This window comes from Chelonia mydas, chromosome 5, assembly GCF_015237465.2.
Source record: "Chelonia mydas isolate rCheMyd1 chromosome 5, rCheMyd1.pri.v2, whole genome shotgun sequence".
In the NCBI taxonomy this organism is placed as follows: Eukaryota; Metazoa; Chordata; order Testudines; family Cheloniidae; genus Chelonia; species Chelonia mydas.
The window spans coordinates 59408868-59427806 of NC_051245.2; the positions used below are offsets into that span (position 1 = coordinate 59408868).

General features: G+C 43.3%; 1 protein-coding gene across 7 annotated transcripts in view; it reads right to left on the reverse strand.

Moving 5' to 3' along the window:
* The window catches only part of MCTP1 (multiple C2 and transmembrane domain containing 1), a 449620-nt gene that overhangs the window by 184123 nt on the left and 246558 nt on the right, over positions 1 to 18939 (reverse strand). For all 7 annotated transcript variants that reach the window (XR_006290946.1, XM_043546884.1, XM_043546885.1 and 4 more), the window contains one exon: positions 9311 to 9441. Coding sequence is in view for 6 of the 7 variants with exons in the window: in XM_043546884.1 (XP_043402819.1) it covers positions 9311 to 9441 (131 nt within the window). In the remaining variant the exon portion in view is untranslated. The remainder of the gene's footprint in view (positions 1 to 9310; positions 9442 to 18939) is intronic.

The following is an 18939-nucleotide window of genomic DNA, read 5'->3' on the forward strand; positions in this document are numbered from 1 at the left end:
TACCAGGTTTCCTTGCACAGGCTAGAAATCCTTTTAGCCTGGGACCAGCACTTCCCCAAGTTCAATCTTTGCTCCTCAGGTGTTTCCAGGAGTTTCCTTGTGTGGGGAGTGAGGCCATTAGATGATGTCACACCCTACCTTGTATAGCTTTACCATATGGCGGGAACCCTTTGTTCCAAACTTCGTTCCCATCCCAGTTTGTACCAAACTGAAGTTCTGTATCATGTGGTCTGGTCACATGCCCTTGCTGAGTCATAGCAGCCATTACTTACAAGCTGGCTAAAATGTTTACAGCAAGGCTAAGCTCTTCTACAGACCATTGATGATGGCCCATCAGCAAAGACAATGTTTAGCTTCTTCATTGTTGTACCTGAAAGGCTAGCTGTGGGTGTTCCCAGAGTAAGCACATTTGAAATACAGATACCTAGTAAATATTCATAACTTCAGATACAAAAATGATACATGTATACCACATGTATATTCATCAAATCATAACTTTTCCATAGACACCTGATACGATGTATCTTGTACAAAATGTGCCATAATTATATCATATTCATACAACTGTGAAGAACATGGGCTGCAGTGTTACTCCCTATGTCTTTCTCTGATAGGTTAAAGAGCCCTTTAGTATCCAAGTATTGTCTTCCCACGAAGGTGTTTATATACCACAATCAAGTCACTTCTACATTTACTTTTTGATAGGGTAAATAGAGTGATCTCCTTCAGTCTCCCACTGTAAGACATTTTCTCCAGCCCAAAAATCATTTCTGCAGTTCCTTACTGCACCTCTCCATTTTTTTCCTTACAGCTCTTAAGTGCTGATTGGACTACACATGCACCATCGCCACAAAGTGATTGAGAATGCCCTATTTTGAGGCTGCAAAGGCTGAACAGGACTGTCCCTGTAGTTACTGCTCCAGGCTGCTGTGGTATCAGACACAAGAACTAAGAGCAGGGGGATTGTCCCTCCTATGCTCCCCTTACTGTGAACCAAGCAGCAAGAAGTAAGTAGCCTGATTTAGAATGCAGATGGGTCAGAAGGAGAAGGGGAGGTGGGACAGTAACTGGATGGGGATGTGGCGTGGCGGGAAGTAGTGAGAGACAGAAACTGGGAGGGTGGCAGCATACGGGGAGGGATACAAGGGCCAGGGGAAGGCAGGGTTGGCTATCAGCAGAGGGATGTGCAAATCCTGGAGGGTATATTGATGCAGCTGAGGAGGGGAGCATAAGGGGAAAGGGGCAGGAGCCTGGAGGTGGGGGAGAAAAAGGAGAGAGTAGGTTACAGACAGGCTTGAGGAAGGACAGGGAGCAGAAGAGCATAAAACCACTAGAGCTGTGCTCATGGTTATAGTGCTGCCTGTACATCTGTCCTCATTCTGCTCTCTGAATGTGCCCCCTCAGGTGTTAGGCCTCCCCTTACCTGTTAGGGGTTGAATTTTGCAATTCTCCCACTCTTAGACCAGGATCTGGGTCCAGCGCCCCATCTATGCCAAATTCTTGTCACAGTGCAGGCCCAACTGGACACCTGCATCTCTTTCCTTGGGGAGCCTATGACTAGCACCATACAGTGACAAACATCCTTCTTAAAACAAGCAGGTTCCAAACATTAGAGAAAATGATTTTACAATTTACCGGCATTACTATACTGGTATAAATCCCTGTGTAGACACTCATTCGTAGTACCAGTGTCCCTTTTTTTGGTTTAGCTTATGTCAATAGAGTAAAGCTGGTAAATTCCCATGTAGACAAGCCCTTGGATGGGCTTCCCTCTTGAGTTACAGAAAAGGAACTGACCCAGCTTACATTCTTTTAGCAAGCCCAGGAACTCTTGGGACCCAGCCTGGACTCAGTTTGCTTTCCAAAGAATGTGTGTCCCAGTCTGCCTCCCCCTGGTTCTCAAAATCCATCTTCTCTGTGCGAGCCTGAGCCTAATTTCCTCAAAAAAGAACCTCATCTTCACATAACTCTTTATAATCTTCTTCCACCTAATACCTCTGCTCTCATTTCCCCCACTCACTGTTGTGTTCCTGACACCTATGCCAGTCTTTTCATTTTTACTCCCCTATTTCCCACTCTTAGCTTAACGCAGTTGAGTAATTTTGACCCCATCCTCCCAAAAAAAAGTTCGTAGAGAAAGAGACAAAAGAAGCTGGCTGTACAAATGTAATGAACAGCTACTGTTGCAGATTTGTGAGCCAAAATACAATCTAGTTCATTATTTTTTGTCTTAGTGGCTCTTTAGCTTTCACAGTAGTAACTATGTACATGGATATGGTTTGGAATATCTTGAAAGCCAAATCCTGAGAGTTGCTGAGTACATGAAATCAATGGGAGATGTAGGTGCATGTTAGAGAACTGATGCAAGGATTAGTAGCACCATTCAATTAAAAAAAAAGAAAACTGTGAGATATAAATGTTTTATATACAAAATCCCACCTCTTCAGTTTAGAGCTTCCTGACAAGTATACCACTGTGCTTTCAGATTAATAATGCAACACTACAGTTCTCATTCTGCTTTTATTTATGTGTTTGCTAACAGAAACTCTATAGCTTACTTACTGTGAAAAAGATGATATAAACAAACCATAATGGACTGGGTGTCAAAAATTGAAAATTAAATAACTAATTTTCAATGTTTTTAACCTTATGTTTTCATGACATTCATTTTAGCAAGAAGCGAAGTCAAAGAAATTTGCAGAATACACACACAAAATTTTAATGATATTCAGAGACAAAAATATGAAAAAGGAAACTTCTCCCAACAAATATAAACAATATGTAGTGTAATGAATATACAACACAAGGTGTTCTACTCACAGCTTGCATCAATTTTGGAAGGTAGTGAAGACTCACAGATGCTGATGAAAACACACACACACTATTACTATTAACTAGACAGATAAATAGAAGTCAAGAGTAAAAATGTATAAAAATGTGAGCAAAAATCAATGTCATTTTGAAGATAAACATGCATTTCCCCACTAATAAATAATGTTATAAGTCCTGCTGTATTGGATTGCAAATAGCTTCAGCTGAATAAAATTGCATGACATGGGATTTAGTTATCCTGCACGTTCACAGAAACAACTTGTTCTCTGACAGCACTCATTCTTGGCAATTTATGGCAGCTGTCAGCAGCCAATTTGTTCCGATTACTGCTATGCATAAAGGTATAACAATCATAAGGATTTATTAGCTGATTATTGTAAAGGTGACAGAGCCAGGATCGCCTTCAAAAATGCAGGAGATAAGAAAGCCAAATAATTACATGGAGATTAAAATCATTTCACCTTCATTTGATTTTTTTATCTTAATAGTAGCTGCTTAATATTAGCTGCCTAAACTTTCTACAGTATACGGGTTTTATCAAACTAGTCTATTTTCTGACTCAACAAGGAAATAGAAAACATTTACTTCCAGTTATGGTAAATCTGTGACTATTTAATTTACTCGCCAACTGCATGATCTGGACATTCAAATTATGTTTTTCAATATTGTTGATGTAAAAGTTATAATAAAAATATTTGGTGAAAGGATATACTCATTAGAAGTGATGACTGATCCTCCAAAACCTTTGGGAGGTTCAGAAAACCATCCCAATTTTCAAGTTTATCTGAACCTATAAAGGCTGCCTGTAAGCCTCCTGGTACTGTTGCTCTCCAGAAAAATCCCTCCACAAGGTACCCAATGTACCTAGGGCAACCTCCTATTCCCTAGACCCGGGCACCCTTAACCTTTTGTATTATCTTTAGAAGATTGAATGTGCTCTCTTTCCACCCTCCAATAGCAGGTCCTAGCTTCTGTTGTTACGAAGCTAGGTGGCTCTTTCTAGTGATAGGACCCAGTGTTCCCTCACCTGAGCCTGCATGTCTCTTTCTATTATTCAAGAGTGTCTGGTGTGCTTTTGAAATCCTAAAATATATATTTAAATGGTTCTAGGTTTATATATTTTAACAATACTCTGAGATATACATTCTAGTAAAGCTCCAGCTTACCTAGAATGGATAACAATTTGCCCTTGTTCTTGTTTTACCTGAATAATTTCACCAGTTAATAAATAGGAGTATGTATAGGAGAATGCATTCAAGTACTGTACAGTGCAAACTCAACTGAACTTCATGGGTACGGAGTGCTAGAAGGTACATACAACATTTTGTTTTCCAAATATTTCACTGCATTAAGGGACACACAGTTAATATTATGGTCTATTTTAATTATACAAAAAGGGCCAGACTGGTTTCCCCTGTGTAAAAGGTTGAAGAAATTTGGCTTCAATTCCCAATTATTTTATTTCATGGGAGTCCTACCAAGCAGGGTACCTCACCCAGGTATAAGCTGGAACCAGAATACCTTATATCATTAAGAATAAGTTTTATTGACCCTTTGTGAAGGGGTTCTGATCCAATTTTGTTTTACCAGAAAGAAAATGAGAGTGACGTGAGGGTTCAATGATTAAATCAGAGGGGAAAATTTTAGAATAAAGCTGGGGGTGGGGGGGTTAGGGGGAAATCTTATGTGTGAACTGTGATATTTTCGGAATATGTCTGTACAATTTATAAATTCTGTGGAATTCTGTGGAAGATCATATATATATATAGATAGATATGTATTTTACACACAAGCACAAACACACACACACACACACACACTCGACTATCTATAACTCTGTGTGTCTGAATAAAATCTGTACCTGACATGTTACTCAGGTAACCAGGAGAGTCTGTACACATACACACACTTCCTCACTCTCCTGGTTAGCTGAGTAGCATGCCAGACAGAGATTTTCTTTGGATAATCAAGAGGGCAGTGCACTGCCACACCTGCTATTTCAATTATTGCAGGCACAAGGTGCAGTGATATAAGCTAAACTGGTACAACTTGTGCAGACAAGACTCTTGCACCGCCAGGAGACAGCAATCCTGGCAGGGCAGAGTAGAATCCGGGCCAGGGATTGGGTGTCATCAGCCTTGCGGCAGCACAGGACCCATCTCCAGTTCCACTGTCAGTGCCCTGCTCATTCACTCCTGTGACAGTAGGGCTGCCAAGGTCTCCCTGTGCTGCCACGCAAGAGCCTTCAGCAGCAGAGTGGCCTCCCCTGTGGCCCAGGGATCTCTGCTCTATTATCCAAACCCCATCCTTGTCCCATGCTGGGGGACAAGGACAGGATTCAGATAATGTTGAGGTCTGGAGAACAGGGTTTCAGAAAATCAAGAAGAGTGTGTGTGTGTGTGTGTGTCACATACATACAGAGAGAAACACCCCAAGCTCCAGTCTCCATTTTGAGCACGTTTTTGGTAGTCCGATCTGTTATCCTTTGCCTCCATGTTGGGCTGTAGTCCCAAGATGTAGAGAGTGCTGACAATGGAGGATAGTTGACTAAGTACCCAGTCCCTGGAAAGCTATTCACTCTGGACAAAGGACTGGTCCCCGCTCAGAACAACTGGTTTAGCAGGCGGGAGCTCACCTTGTCAGCAAAGTCACCTGGCAGGGGGTCTCTGACCCAGCAAGAGACTGAACAAGGAATTTGAAAGTTTTAAAAGAGAAGTTATTCTGCTCAGGGGACATTTTCTCCAGTTATGAGGGAGAAAAGACCCAGCATATGTAACAGTCAGTGAGAGGGAAGGGAGCCTGTTTGCCTTCCTGGACACACATGGTCCCCACAAGGACTCACAGGGGAAGGGTAAGCTAACGAGGGACATTGTAAGATGTTTATTGTTTTGTATGATTTGTACTCATTCGTGCTTTATACCAGTAAGCAGAAGAGCAGTATGGGGCTAGACTCTGAACAGTGTTTCTGCATGTTAAATGCTGTACAGCTGTTGCATGTCTCAAGAGAGAGTTAAATTGTAAACCAGCAGCTTCACAACTTTGGAATGGGATTCTGGGACAGGGTGTGTAGGCAACTGGGGCATCAAGGCAGTTGGGGATGGTGGGGGGGGGGTCAGCATTGGTCCTGGGAGTCTAAGGAGCTCCATTTCTGTGAAGGCATAGCAGACAGAGTCAGTGCTCAGGACATGTGCCAGAGAGGCCTAGGGAGAAAATAGTGTGGGCAGCCTGCTGAGACACAGGGAAGCTTAAATAACTGGGGATCTACAGGGTTGGGTTCCCCTCTCAGCAGTGGACAGGAGCCACCAGCTGAATTTGTGACACTAACATACACTGTTCTAAAGGCAAATATCTTTTCTGAGATCCACAAAGCAACACTTTTTTTTTTTGCCTATTCTGCATTTATTCCTCTCAATTTCTCCTGACATTCATGAGTGCTCTGCAAGCAGAATGAATGCAAAATGTGCAACAGAGAACTGCACTGTGGATCAAAGATGAGACTTTGTTCCCTAAATAATGAATACTTTTTTTTTCTCTACTTCTCTCCTCAATTTGTTCCATTAGTGGAAACTCTCGATTCATCATAAAACATGGTTTCTTCCTCACCAAACTTTAGTCAGATATGGCCATCATTCAGGATGGAGTCTTAGATTTGCATTATATAAAAAATTACCTCTAGGAGAGAATTGCTAGTGCTTGAAACATATTCAAGGTGGGAAGAGGTCCTTATTTATTTTATTTAAGATAAAAGGAAAGATGCCTGATCACTCAGCTAAGCAGGAAGAATACTTTTCAATTTCCCATCTAGATCCTAAGCATATCACTTCTTCTGATACTGGAAGCACAAGATCTCATGTCACTCTTATTATTAATTATTATTATTATTATTTGTATTACCATAGTGCCTAGGAGCCCCAGTCATGGACCAAAGATGGAGCTTTGTGGAACCCCACAGAAAATTGGAGAGGGGACAAAGAGGACCCTCCAGAGAACACACTAAAAAGTGATTAGACAGGTAAGAGGAGAAGCAGGAGAGGACAGAGTCATGGAAGCCAAGGGAAGACAAAAATTGAGGAGTAACAGAATGGTCTCAGACTTTAAAGCCAGAAGGGACAATCATGCTCATCTAGGCTGATCTCCTGCACATTGCAATCCACAGAACCTCACCCACCCACTCCTGTAATAGACCCATAACCTCTGGCTGAGTTAGTGAAGTCCTCAAATCATAGCTGAAAGACTTCAGGTTACAAAGAATCCACCATTTACACTAGCTTAAACCTGCAAGTGACCTATGCAGAGGTCAAAGACTGCAGAGGAAGGCAAAAACTCGCAGGGTCTCTGCCAATCTGACCAGGGGAAAATTTTTTTCCTGACCCCAAATACTGCAGTCAATTAGACCCTGAGCATGTGGGCAAGACCTACCAACCAGATACCTGGAAAATAATTCTCTGTAGGAACTCAGAGACCTCCCCATCTAGTGGATATTTGCTACTAGCAGTCACAGATTGGCTACATGCCATTGTTGGCAGTCTCATCATATCATACCATACCTCCATAAACTTATCAAGCTCAGTCTTGAAGCCAGTTAGGTTGCTCCCCACCCCTAGTCTCCTTGGTCAACTTGTCAGAGGTGGCTGATAGGTCAAGAAGGATGAGGATAGACTATTGGTTCTGAGATATGCCTAGAAAGAGGTCTGCCTGTCTATTTCAGTATTTATATAATGTGAATCACTTTCATATCTTGAGGCAGACCACCAAAACCATTCAAATTATTCCCCATTTTAAAACAGCAATGGTTACAAGCAGTCTTTTTAGAGACAGGTATTCTCTTGGTATTATCCATCAGGTGTCTTCATGAAACAAACAGAAATCACTATTTTCATGATGCCCACAAGTTGCTTTTTTTTAAAGACAAAAAACTCTTTTAGATGTGTGCATAATTATCTACACAACCTCATGTTCCTGTGGTTACAGACCTGTCTCCCTGCTCTGTAACTATTTTATTTTTACACTTTTATGCTTTATCTTTATTTAGACTGCCAACTCTATGCAGCAGCGACTAGATCTTCATCTGTAAAATACTTTTGTGGTAATAATATTACTTATTAATAATAACAATAAAAAAATCAAAAGCTGCCTTGAATACAAAGAGTCCTGCAAAGTCAATTGCTGGAATTTTAAATCTCGTCTTTTGAGAAAAAACTCTGTAGTAGATGAACACAGAATAGAAGCTATTTTCCAAGGCATAACAGGTACTTGCATGGGACTGACCCATTCAGCTACTCTGCCAAACTAAAGTTATTATTATATCCACTCACTGGAGATGCGACAAGCACAAAATGTATACATATATTAATCCCAGATAATAGGTTATCATTGTATAAAATACAATTCCAATGAATATGTGTTTTTTAAAAAAAACTGACGGACATTAAGGCCCTTATACACCAAAAAATTTAAATCTTTTCTGATTCTTTACATTGTATAAAAGGCTGTCTCCAAGAGAAAGTAAAATGTAATATTATGACCAGTCTGCCCCATCATCTAGTATGGTAAACAAAGGCGCTACTTTAAACACAAGCATAGAGAGGGAAAGATTAACACATTGACATAGAAAATATATAGCTCAGTTCATAGGAATTCCATTCATGAATATGTACTTTCAACAATGACTAATTCTACTGATTACAAAGCATCAATGTACTAGTCATAGCATCTACACGTTTTTAATATTCTACTCTGACAGACAACTACACAGAAGAGATAGGATTAATACAATTTATCAGAATGTGCTGTAACTTCATAGGATGTAACTGAACATTTGAACTTCCCAATAAGGCTAAGTTTTCACAGTAGCTACACACATTTAATAGTTTTGAGACTTTTTTCCTATTACGAGCTGATACAAATGGGCTGTATTTATCATGACCTACCATAGTAAAACAGTTTGAGCTTGGTGATTCAGATTTATATCATTTCCTGAACTCTGAGAAAGATCCCAAAGATTGAGTCCCTTGAGAATTAATTACATCCATGATCATATTTTATTGCAAAAAAGGTTATGTGCAGTGCTTTAAGAAGATTCTCATTTCACCCAACTGTAGATTAAAAATGAGGATTTGTTTTAGTCTTACAAGCATTTTGTAATTCATGATATTTCTTTCACCTCTAACCCCAACCCTGAAATCGCTGCCGCATGGAACCTCCTGCAACTTGATTATACTTAATACCATATGTCCACATTTGAAAATCTACGTCTATGAATAGGTAAAATCTGCCACCTACTGGTCAAGCAAATAATTATTTTGTCAGCATTACAGTGAGGATGGTCATAAAGGCAGGAAAATGTACTTATACTTTGTAAAAGCTCAGTATTTTCTTTAGAAGGACAAATGGTTATAAGAAATAGTTTTAACAACAAGACTCATTGTAATCATCTGCTCACAGCTCCAGAGTACTAGTAGATTGTAATTACACACACCTGCCAATAAAATCATCTCTTTTGCCAGCATCTTTGTCCCACACAGTAATATCAATAATTCCACCTCGCTCTTCATAGAGATGAAAGTCAAATTGCTCCCTCCACTGAGGATTTAAAGTTTTTGGCACAATCTGAAAGGAGAGTAAAGAAAGTCATTATTGCATTGTGCAGCCATGTTCTTCCTGAATAGTGAAATTAATTTTTAGATACTGCCCAGAAAGTCTTATTCACACAATTAATGGCTTTAGTGATGATTTTTTTAACGGAAAAAAAATAAGGCTACTGAACAACCCCATTCCCCTGTTGGACACAGTACCAACCTCCAGAATCTCACAGTTCATCACCACTGAAAGTCTGTAAAACAATGAATTTGCCCTGGGAACTGAACCATTTTTCTCTAGAGTAATGATTCCTCATCTTGAGTGACAGGAAAGTGACAAAGTTGTCTTTCTAAAACAAAACCAAAAAAAAAATTTAAAAAAAGGCCACCTGAAAATGACAAATAGACTGAAATTGAAAGCACTTAACCAACAACTGCAGTTAACCAGCTTTGCATGATTTCCTCCTCTTCTTCTTGCCATTATAATGTTTGGGGTTGTAGGGGTGGGGATAATGAATTTGCCAAGCTAATTTTTTGTTTATTCTTAATTACAGGACCAGATGCAAATACTTATTTAAATATGAAGTCTTCCTTTATTGTTGAATTCAGGTTGAAGTAGACAGCTTCAATAGTAGACAGCAACACTAGTTCAGGGGTTCTCAAACTGGGGGTCGGGACCCTTCAGGGGTTGCGAGCTGTCAGCCTCCATCCCAAACCCTGCTTTGCCGCCAGCATTTATAATGGTGTTTAAAATATATTTTAAAGTGTTTTTAATTTATAAGGGGGGGGGGGTCGCACTCAGAGACTCGCTACATGAAAGAGGTCACCAGTACAAAAGTTTGAGAACCACAGCTCTAGTTATCTTTGAGAAGAAGAGGTTATTCACCTTGTGCAGTAACTGCAGTTCTTCAAGATGTGTCCCCCTAGGGGTGTTCAACTTCAAGTATGCATGTGCCCCATGAACCTTTGATCAGAGATTTTAGTTAGCCGTGCTTGTTCGGCCCACACGTGCTCCAGACATCCTTATGCCTCACACTCAGGATACATAGAGTGGCACAGGCAAACTACCCTGAGTTCCTTCTCTGCCATGAATTTCCTTGAGACAACTCTGAAGCATAGGAAAGGAGGGCAAGTATTGGAGCATCCATAGGGACACAGATCTTGAAAAATCCAGTTACTGCACAAGATTGAGTAAACTCTCCTTCTTCAAGTCATGTTCCTATGAGTGCTCCACTTCAGATGGCTCCCAAGCAGTATCACTGGAAGATGGAGGGAGCTTCAGAGTTGAGTCCAACACTGAAGATAGCACTGAATTAGCAAGCACAGCATATGATCTGGCATCGTGAACCATGGCATAGTGTTTGGAGAAAGTATATATTGAAGACCAGACGGCCTCTCTCAAGAGTGCCATGGAAGCAGACTGGAATCTTGTACAATGGGCTAACACCCTACAAGGAAGTTGAATGTTGGCAGCCTTGTAACAAGAGATAATACATCCAGAAATCCACTTAGAGAGTCTCTGAGTGGAGACTGTGGAGACTCTGGATTTGTCTGTAAATTAAACAAAACATGGAGACTTTCGAAAAGACTTGGTTCCGTCCAGATAGATGGCTAATGCCCTTCTGACATCCAAAGTATGGAGGGCAACTTCCTCTGTGGTCTGGTGTGGTTCTGGAAAAAAGACTGGAATATAAACAACCTGGTTGATGTGGAATTCAGAAGATACCTTTGGTAGAAACTTTGGATGCCGTTGTAACAAAATTTTCTCCCTGAAGAATACTGAAAAAGAGATGGTTTTCCATTAAACCACCCATTTCCCCAACTCTTCGGGCAGGGCTGATGGCCATGAAAAAAGCCATTTTCATGGACAGGTGAAGAAGGAAACAGGTTGTCATAGGCTCAAAGGGGGTTTTCATGAGATAATTAAGGACCAAATTTAAATCCCATACAGCAGTGTACTCTCTAATCTGTGGGGAAAGGTCCATCAACTCCTTGATGAATCTTGCTGTTGTGGGGTGAGCAAACACAGAGAATCCCTCGACAAAAGGAATGAAAGGCAGCTGCAGCTGTTAAGTGAATCTTGATGGAAATCATGTAGGGACTTGACTTTATCAGTTCCAACAGATAGTCAAGAACAGTGTAGAATGAAGGAGGAACAGGTGAAAAGTGTCATCAGGTACACAAGTGGTGAAATCTTTTCCATTTCTGAAGGTACGCGTTTCACGTAGATATCTTCCTGCTGTTTAACAGTACCTGTTGTACTTCTGCAGAACAGAAAGTCTCAGACCCTGAAAACCATTACGTAAACAAGCTCTAAAATGAAGTATTCCCAGGTGCTGATGAACAGGTGACAGAAGTCCTAAGAAAACAGGTGAGAAATGGATGGAAGTTTCGATGCCAGATGAGACGATTCATATAAGAGTATCAGAATGGTCTCATACAAGGTAGAACAACTAAAATGGTCCCAGCTTTGTTGTTTGATCTCATTCAACACAGTCAAGACAAATGGTGTTATAGGATATACACATATAAGGCTCTTCATCCAAGCAATAAGGAAGGCATCCCCCAGGGACTGAGGATCCAGTCCTCCCATAGAACAAAATTTTATGCACTTCCTGTTGGTGGTGTTGGAAAGAGGTCTACTTCTGGGAACTACCAGGTCATAAAAATGTGTCTGAGAACCCACAAGTCCAGTTCCCACTCATAACCTTGAGAGAAATGCCTGTTGAGATTGTTGGCCATGATCCTTTTTACTCCTAGGAGGCTGAGATGAAGATATGATTGGCTATTCACCAGTTCCATAGCTTTCTTAATTTGGCACAAAGACATGGGGATCTTGCCCAACTCCTTGAGTAATGATGTAGAACACTCAGGCCATGTTATATGTCACAATCTTGATGGATGTGCCCCTGATTAATGGAAGGAAGTGGATACAGGTGTTTCTGAGAGCTCTAAGATGGAGGAGAAGAGACTCCTGGGGTGTCAGCAGTTGGGTGCAATTTCTTGCCAGTGTTTGGAGGATCATTTGAGTCTTGTTAAAGTCATAAACCTGTCCACAGGAAGGTAAGATCTGGCTGTTGTAGCAACCAGAGAAGCCCCTCTGAAGTGTATTTATTGTACTGAGGTCAAAGGGGACTTTTCAATATTGAATTGAAATCCTAGCCTGAGGTACGGGGACATTATTGTCTGTACTGCAAAGAAAACCAGCCCTTGAGCAGCCAATCATTGGGGTAAGGGAAACAGATGATTGCCAGTTGACATTAATGAGTAGTCTTTGGGAATACCCTTGGGGCAGAGGAGAGGCCAAAGGGAAGCACTTGATATTAGAAGTGATCTTGTCCAACTGTAAAAGAGAAATCTCTTATGAGAGGCATGAATAGCAACATGAAAATATGCTGAAGGTCGAGGGTTGCAAACCAATCCCTGGAATCTAATGATGGAATTGTAGCTGCAAGACACACCATCCTGAAATTCTGTGATTTCACAAAGGCAGACAGGAGCCTAAGATCTAATATTAGTCTCCATTTCCCATACTTTTTTTGGAACCAAAAATAACTTGGAATAGAAGCCCTTCCCCTTATGCTGGATTGGAACTGGTTCTATGGCTACTATGAGTAGGAGAGAGATGACTTCCTGTCTCAACAACAGTTTGTGAGATGGACCCCTGAAAAGGGTTGGAGATAAGATGGTTGGAGTAACCCATTGTTATAACCTCCAAAACCCATTTGTTGGAAATAATCCGTTCCCAGGCAGGTTGGAAATGGGAAAACTGATGGCTAAGGGAGTGTGTATTCTCAAAATACCCAGCCCCTCAACCAGACCATCATCATGGCTGAGGATGACAGTTGGGTAGTGGTAACAGTTCCGTTCGGGTGTCTCTTTTTTGATTTCTTGATCTCTTTCTTGGTGGCTCTACAGATCCATGATACTTTGAAAACTAGATCATTTGGGATCTCTGTGTGGTTTGAAATCTACTATATTTTCTTTTTTTGCAGGCAAATAAATTTAGAGAAACATGAGTGTGCTCTGAGTCTTTTAAGATATGTTAGGATTTATCTGTGGACTCTGAAAAGAGCACGAGTCCATCAAAAGGCAGGCCCTTCCACAGTCTTGGACCTCCTTCGGAAAACCAGATAATTGTAATCAGGATGCTCAATGCATAATGACGGTGATGGAGATGGGTAGAGCCATAGTTGGCTGCATCTAGGAAGGCTTGCGATGACGTCTTTGCTAAGAACTGACCTTCTGCTATGATGGCTCTGAACTCAGGTGTTCTCAGGTGTTCCCCTCAGGGAGATGTTCAATAAAGCTGTTGAATTTCCATAAATGGTGTGGTGATATTTTGCCATCAGAGCTTGGTAATTTGTGATCCTGAATTAGAGAGTCACTGCAGAGTAGTTGTTGTGACCAAATAGATTAAGTCACTTTTGGTCTTTGTTGTAAGGCTCATTTTTTGTATGGCCCTGTCTGCCACATTCATTGATTAAAGAATTTGTTGGTAGGCGCGAGAACAAAAACCTCAGAATTTTTGGCTGGCATGGAATATTTTTGTCTGCCCATTTATAGATAGGCCATGCCATGGAAGGGGTCTGTCAGATGGTTTTAGCAGATTCCATAAGAGCCTTATTGACTGGTAATGCAATTTGGCCAGAGACTGTCAAATGTACAATGTCCAAAAGTTTATGTTCTGACTCTTGGATCTCCTCTAAGGAAACTGGAGTGAGTCAGCAACATGTTTAATCACCAAAGGAGGTGGTCGAGGCATTACAGCTTCTTCTGGTGATGACAAAGATATTTGTATTGGGGAGGGGGCGGTCCCCTTTTTGTCACCTCTAGCCTCTTCCTCCTTGAAAATTTCCTCTTGAGGATGAGGAGGAAGATATGGTCCAGGAGAATCCATTTTTATATGTTCCCCATGGGAGTAGGTAGGAGCTTTCAAAAACTGCTGGAGATAGAGAGCCCACAGGTCCCAATATGGCTACTGAGGGGGACCATAAGGTAGAGGAGAGGACATCCAGTGTTTGTCATACTAATGAAAAGGGCCATAAGGTTATTTCTGCTTATACACTTTCCTCTCATGGTGGGTGGCCCAAGAAATGTCCTCTCCATGGTATATTGGAGACACCTAGACAGAGATCTGGGCATAAGAGAAATCATTCATAATATAGTCCAACAGTGAGGTAGAACTAAAGATAAAACCATGTCTACCATGTGCAGCAGGTATTGGAGAAGTCAGAGTCACCAGGGAAAGATAAGATCTCCGTGACCCAGAAGATCTTGATACTGACAAGCTAAGTTTCCTCTAACCTGTGCAGCTGCATAGCTGCCTATTAAGCTCCGTGCAGGGGCTCAGGGCTGTGGCTGAGAGAGGCGCCTCTCCCTGCTGGCCCCAACACAGACCTGCCGTGGCGGGCGGAGGTGCTTCTCTCTGCTGGCCCCAACATGGACCTGCCACAGCAGAGAGAGGCTCCTCTCCCTGCTGGCCCCAACACAGACCTGCCCTGGACTTGTGTGACCTGGGGAGTGGCGCCCCTCCCCCGGCCCCAACCCAGCCCTGACACGGACCTGCCACTGCTGGGAGAGAGATGCCTCTCTCCCCGGCTCCCGAGCCTAGGTGCTGCTGCGGGGAGAGAGAGCTGGGGGGAGTCCTCTCTCCCTGCCATAGCCTCCGGGCAGCCTGCACCCCAAACCTCTCATCCCCGGCCCCACCCCAGAGCCCACATCACCAACCGGAGCCCTCACCCCCCCTGCACCTCAATCCTCTACCCCAGCCCTGAGCCCCCCTCCCACACTCCGAACCACTCAGCCCCACCCGAACTACATGAATTTTGTTATGTGCACCAATACGGAGGTGATGTTTTATACATCACCTCCATATTGGTGCACATAACAGAATTCATTCCTCACATGAATGGGAAAAATTAGAGGGAACACTGCTGACAAGTGCTTGGTACCCATTAGCAATGGGGACTCCAGTTCTTCAGAAACAAAAAGACCACTGGAGAATCTGAATTCTTGCGGTGCTGAATGTATCTGAGCTGAGATTAAGTGAGGCTCCACAACATCCAGGGTCAATACTAATGTTGTTGATTGCTTTGCCGTTGTCTGTCTCAATCTGAGGGTGCTGATTGTTTTGGAGGTGCATGTCTAACAGACAGTGCCAATACCAAATATTCTGATGTTGTCTGGTGCATTGGTGTAGCAGACTGGGATCTCAGTTTGGGTATGAAGGTGGATGTTATCAGCCTTCTAGAGTCAGAATGCTTGGGGTCTGCAGATGGTACTGGTTTCTAAGAAGCAGATTTCTTGGGCTTTCTGCTCAGATCACGTTTCACTGGTACTGAAGCATGCTTTGGTACCATGGTTGTCAGAGGAACTCAAAGCCTTGAGAGCTCCTCGGTACCAGAACTATAGGAGCCCTCAATAGTACCTATTCAGGACCTGAGGTCTCCTGGTGTGACTCAGATTTCTTTCAAAGCAGGATCTCTGGTGGGAGACTCAGAACTTCTCTCTTCTTGGAGCCTTGTCAGAACCTTCACCCTTATACTGCGAAGGTCTCTGTCACCTGACACAGAGGTTGATGGGGGTACTAAGTGCACTTGAAGGCTGATGTACAAGAGGGTGCTCAAACCCAGGTCCAAAGTGATATCAGGGCTTTCCTCTTTCATAAGATGCCAAAATTCAATATCTCTGTTTCAATTTCCAGATCTGCTATTAAAAGTAGTACAGATCTTACACTTGTGATAGTACATAGGTGTCCCCTAAACAGTATGGGCATAGCAAACCAACCTTCTGCAACCGGGGTGACCCCCTGCAGAAAGGCAGTGCTTGAAGCCTGGGGACTTTGGTATAACAAGTGATAACGACCCCTGATAGCTGCCCCTCAAAGTCCTGGTCTACACTATGAGTTTAGGTCAAAGTTAGCAGCGTTAGATCGATTTAACCCTGCACCCGTCCACACAACGAAGCCATTTTTGTTGACTTAATGGGCTCTTAAAATCTATTTCTGTACTCCTCCCCAACGAGGGGATTAGCGCTGAAATTGACATCACCGGGTCGAATTTGGGTTAGTGTGGACGCAATTCGACGGTATTGGCCTCCGGGAGCTATCCCACAGTGCTCCATTGTGACTGCTCTGGACAGCACTCTCAACTCGGATGTAATGGCCAGGTAGACAGGAAAAGCCCCAACAACTTTTGAATTTCATTTCCTGTTTGGCCAGTGTGGCGAGCTCATCAGCAGAGGTGACCATGGAGTCCCAGAATTGCAAAAGAGCTCCAGCATGGACCAAACGGGAGGTACTGGATCTGATCGCTGTATGGGGAGACAAATCTGTGCTATCAGAACTCCGTTCCAAAAGACGAAATGCCAAAATATTTGAAAAAGTCTCCAAGGGCATGAAGGACAGAGGCTATCACAGGGACCCGCAGCAGTGCTGCATGAAACTTAAGGAACTTAGGCAAGCCTACCAAAAAACCCAAGAGGCAAACACCCACTCAGGGTCAGAGCCCCAGACATGCCGCTTCTATGATGAGCTGCATGCAATTCTAGGGGGTGCCCCTACCACTGCTCCACCCCTGTACGTAGACTCCTGCAAGATGGGGAGTCTCACGCAACAGGGATGAGGATTTTGGGGATGAGGAAGATGATGAGGAGGGGGAGGGTGAAGATAGCACACACCAGGCAAGTGGATAAACCGTTCTCCCCAACAGTCAGGAACCGTTTATCACCCTGGATCCAATACCCTCCCAACCTGGGCTCCCAGACCTTGAAGGCGGAGAAGGCAGCTCTGGTCAGTGTACCTTTGTAAATATAATACACTGTTTAAAAGCAAGCATCTTTAATGATTAATTTGCCCTGAAGACTTGGGATGCATTCGTGGCCAGTACAGCTACTGGAAAAGTCTGTTAACGTGTCTGGGGATGGAGCGGAAATCCTCCAGGGACATCTCAATGAAGCTGTCCTGGAGGTACTCCCAAAGCCTTTACAAAAGTTTTCTGGGGAGGGCAGCCTTACTGCGTCCTCCATGGTAGGACACTTTACCACGGCAGGCCAGTAGCACATAGTCTGGAATCACTGCATAAAAAAGCATGGCAGCCCGTGATCCTGGTGTTTGCTGGCATTCAAGCAACATCTGTTCTTTATCTCTGTGTTATCCTCAGGAGAGTGATATCATTCATGGTCACCTGGTTGAAATAGGGGAATTTTATTAAGGGGACATTCAGAGGTGCCCGTTCCTGCTGGGCTGTTTGTCTGTGGCTGAAAAGAAATCACCCCGGCTGTTAGCCACGCGGTGTGGGGAGGGGTGAAGCGATCATCCCAGAGAATTGGGTGTGGGGGCGGTTTAGTTGGGTTTGTGTTGCACGTTAACCCAAAAACATCAGCCCCTCCTTTTAAATGGCCAATGTGTCTTTTTCAATTTTAATCTCCCTTTTTTTCCTCCCGCAGCTGCAAATGTTTCAACACTGCAACTAGCATCTCCGTCCCAGAGGCTAGCGCAGATAAGGCGGCGAAAAAAACGCACTCGCGATGAAATGTTCTCTGAGCTCATGCAGTCCACCCAAACTGAAAGAGCCCAGCAGAATGCATGGAGGCAGACAATCGCAGAGTCCAGGAAAGCACAAAATGAACGCGACGACAGGAGGGATGCGCAAGAGGATAGATGGCTGGAGCAACAGGAGAGGTGGCAGCAGCATGATGAAAGGAGGCAGGATGCAATGCGGAGGCTACTGGAGGATCAAACTGATATGCTCCAGCATATGGTTGAGGTGCAGGAAAGGCACAGACTGCCACTCCAGCCCCTGTGTAACCAACAGCCCTCCTCCCCAAGTTCCATAGCCTCCTCACCCAGATACCCAAGAATGCTGGGGTGGGGGGGCAGCTCCGGGCACCCAACCACTCCACCCCAGAGGACTGCCCAAGCAACAGAAGGCTGGCATTCAATAAGTTTTGAAGTGCAGTGTGGCCTTGTCCTTCCCTCCTCCTCTCATCCACCACCCCACCTGGTGCTTCCCTCCTCCCGTACCCCTCCCGGGCTACCTTGGCAGTTATCCCCCTATTTCTGTGACGAATTAATAAGGAATGCATGAATTTGAAACAACAATGACTTTATTGCCTCTGAAAGCAATGATCGAAGAGGGGAGGGAAAGGCGGTTGGCTTACAGGGAAGAAGAGTGAACCAAGGGGGCGGGTTTTCATCAAGGAGAAACTGTCACACCGTAGCCTGGTCAGCCATGAAACTGGTTTTCAAAACTTCTCTGATGCGCAGCATGCCCTGCTCTGCTCTTCTAACTGCCCTGGTGTCTGGCTGCGCGTAATCAGCGGCCAGGCAATTTGCCTCAACTTCCCACCCCACCATAAATGTCTCCCCCTTACTCTCACAGATATTGTGGAGCACACAGCAAGCAGTAATAACAATGGGAATATTGGTTTCGCTGAAGTCAGTAAACTGCGCCAGTGCGCTTTTAAACATCCAAATGCACATTCTACCACCATTCTGCACTTGCTCAGCCTATAGTTGAACAGCTCC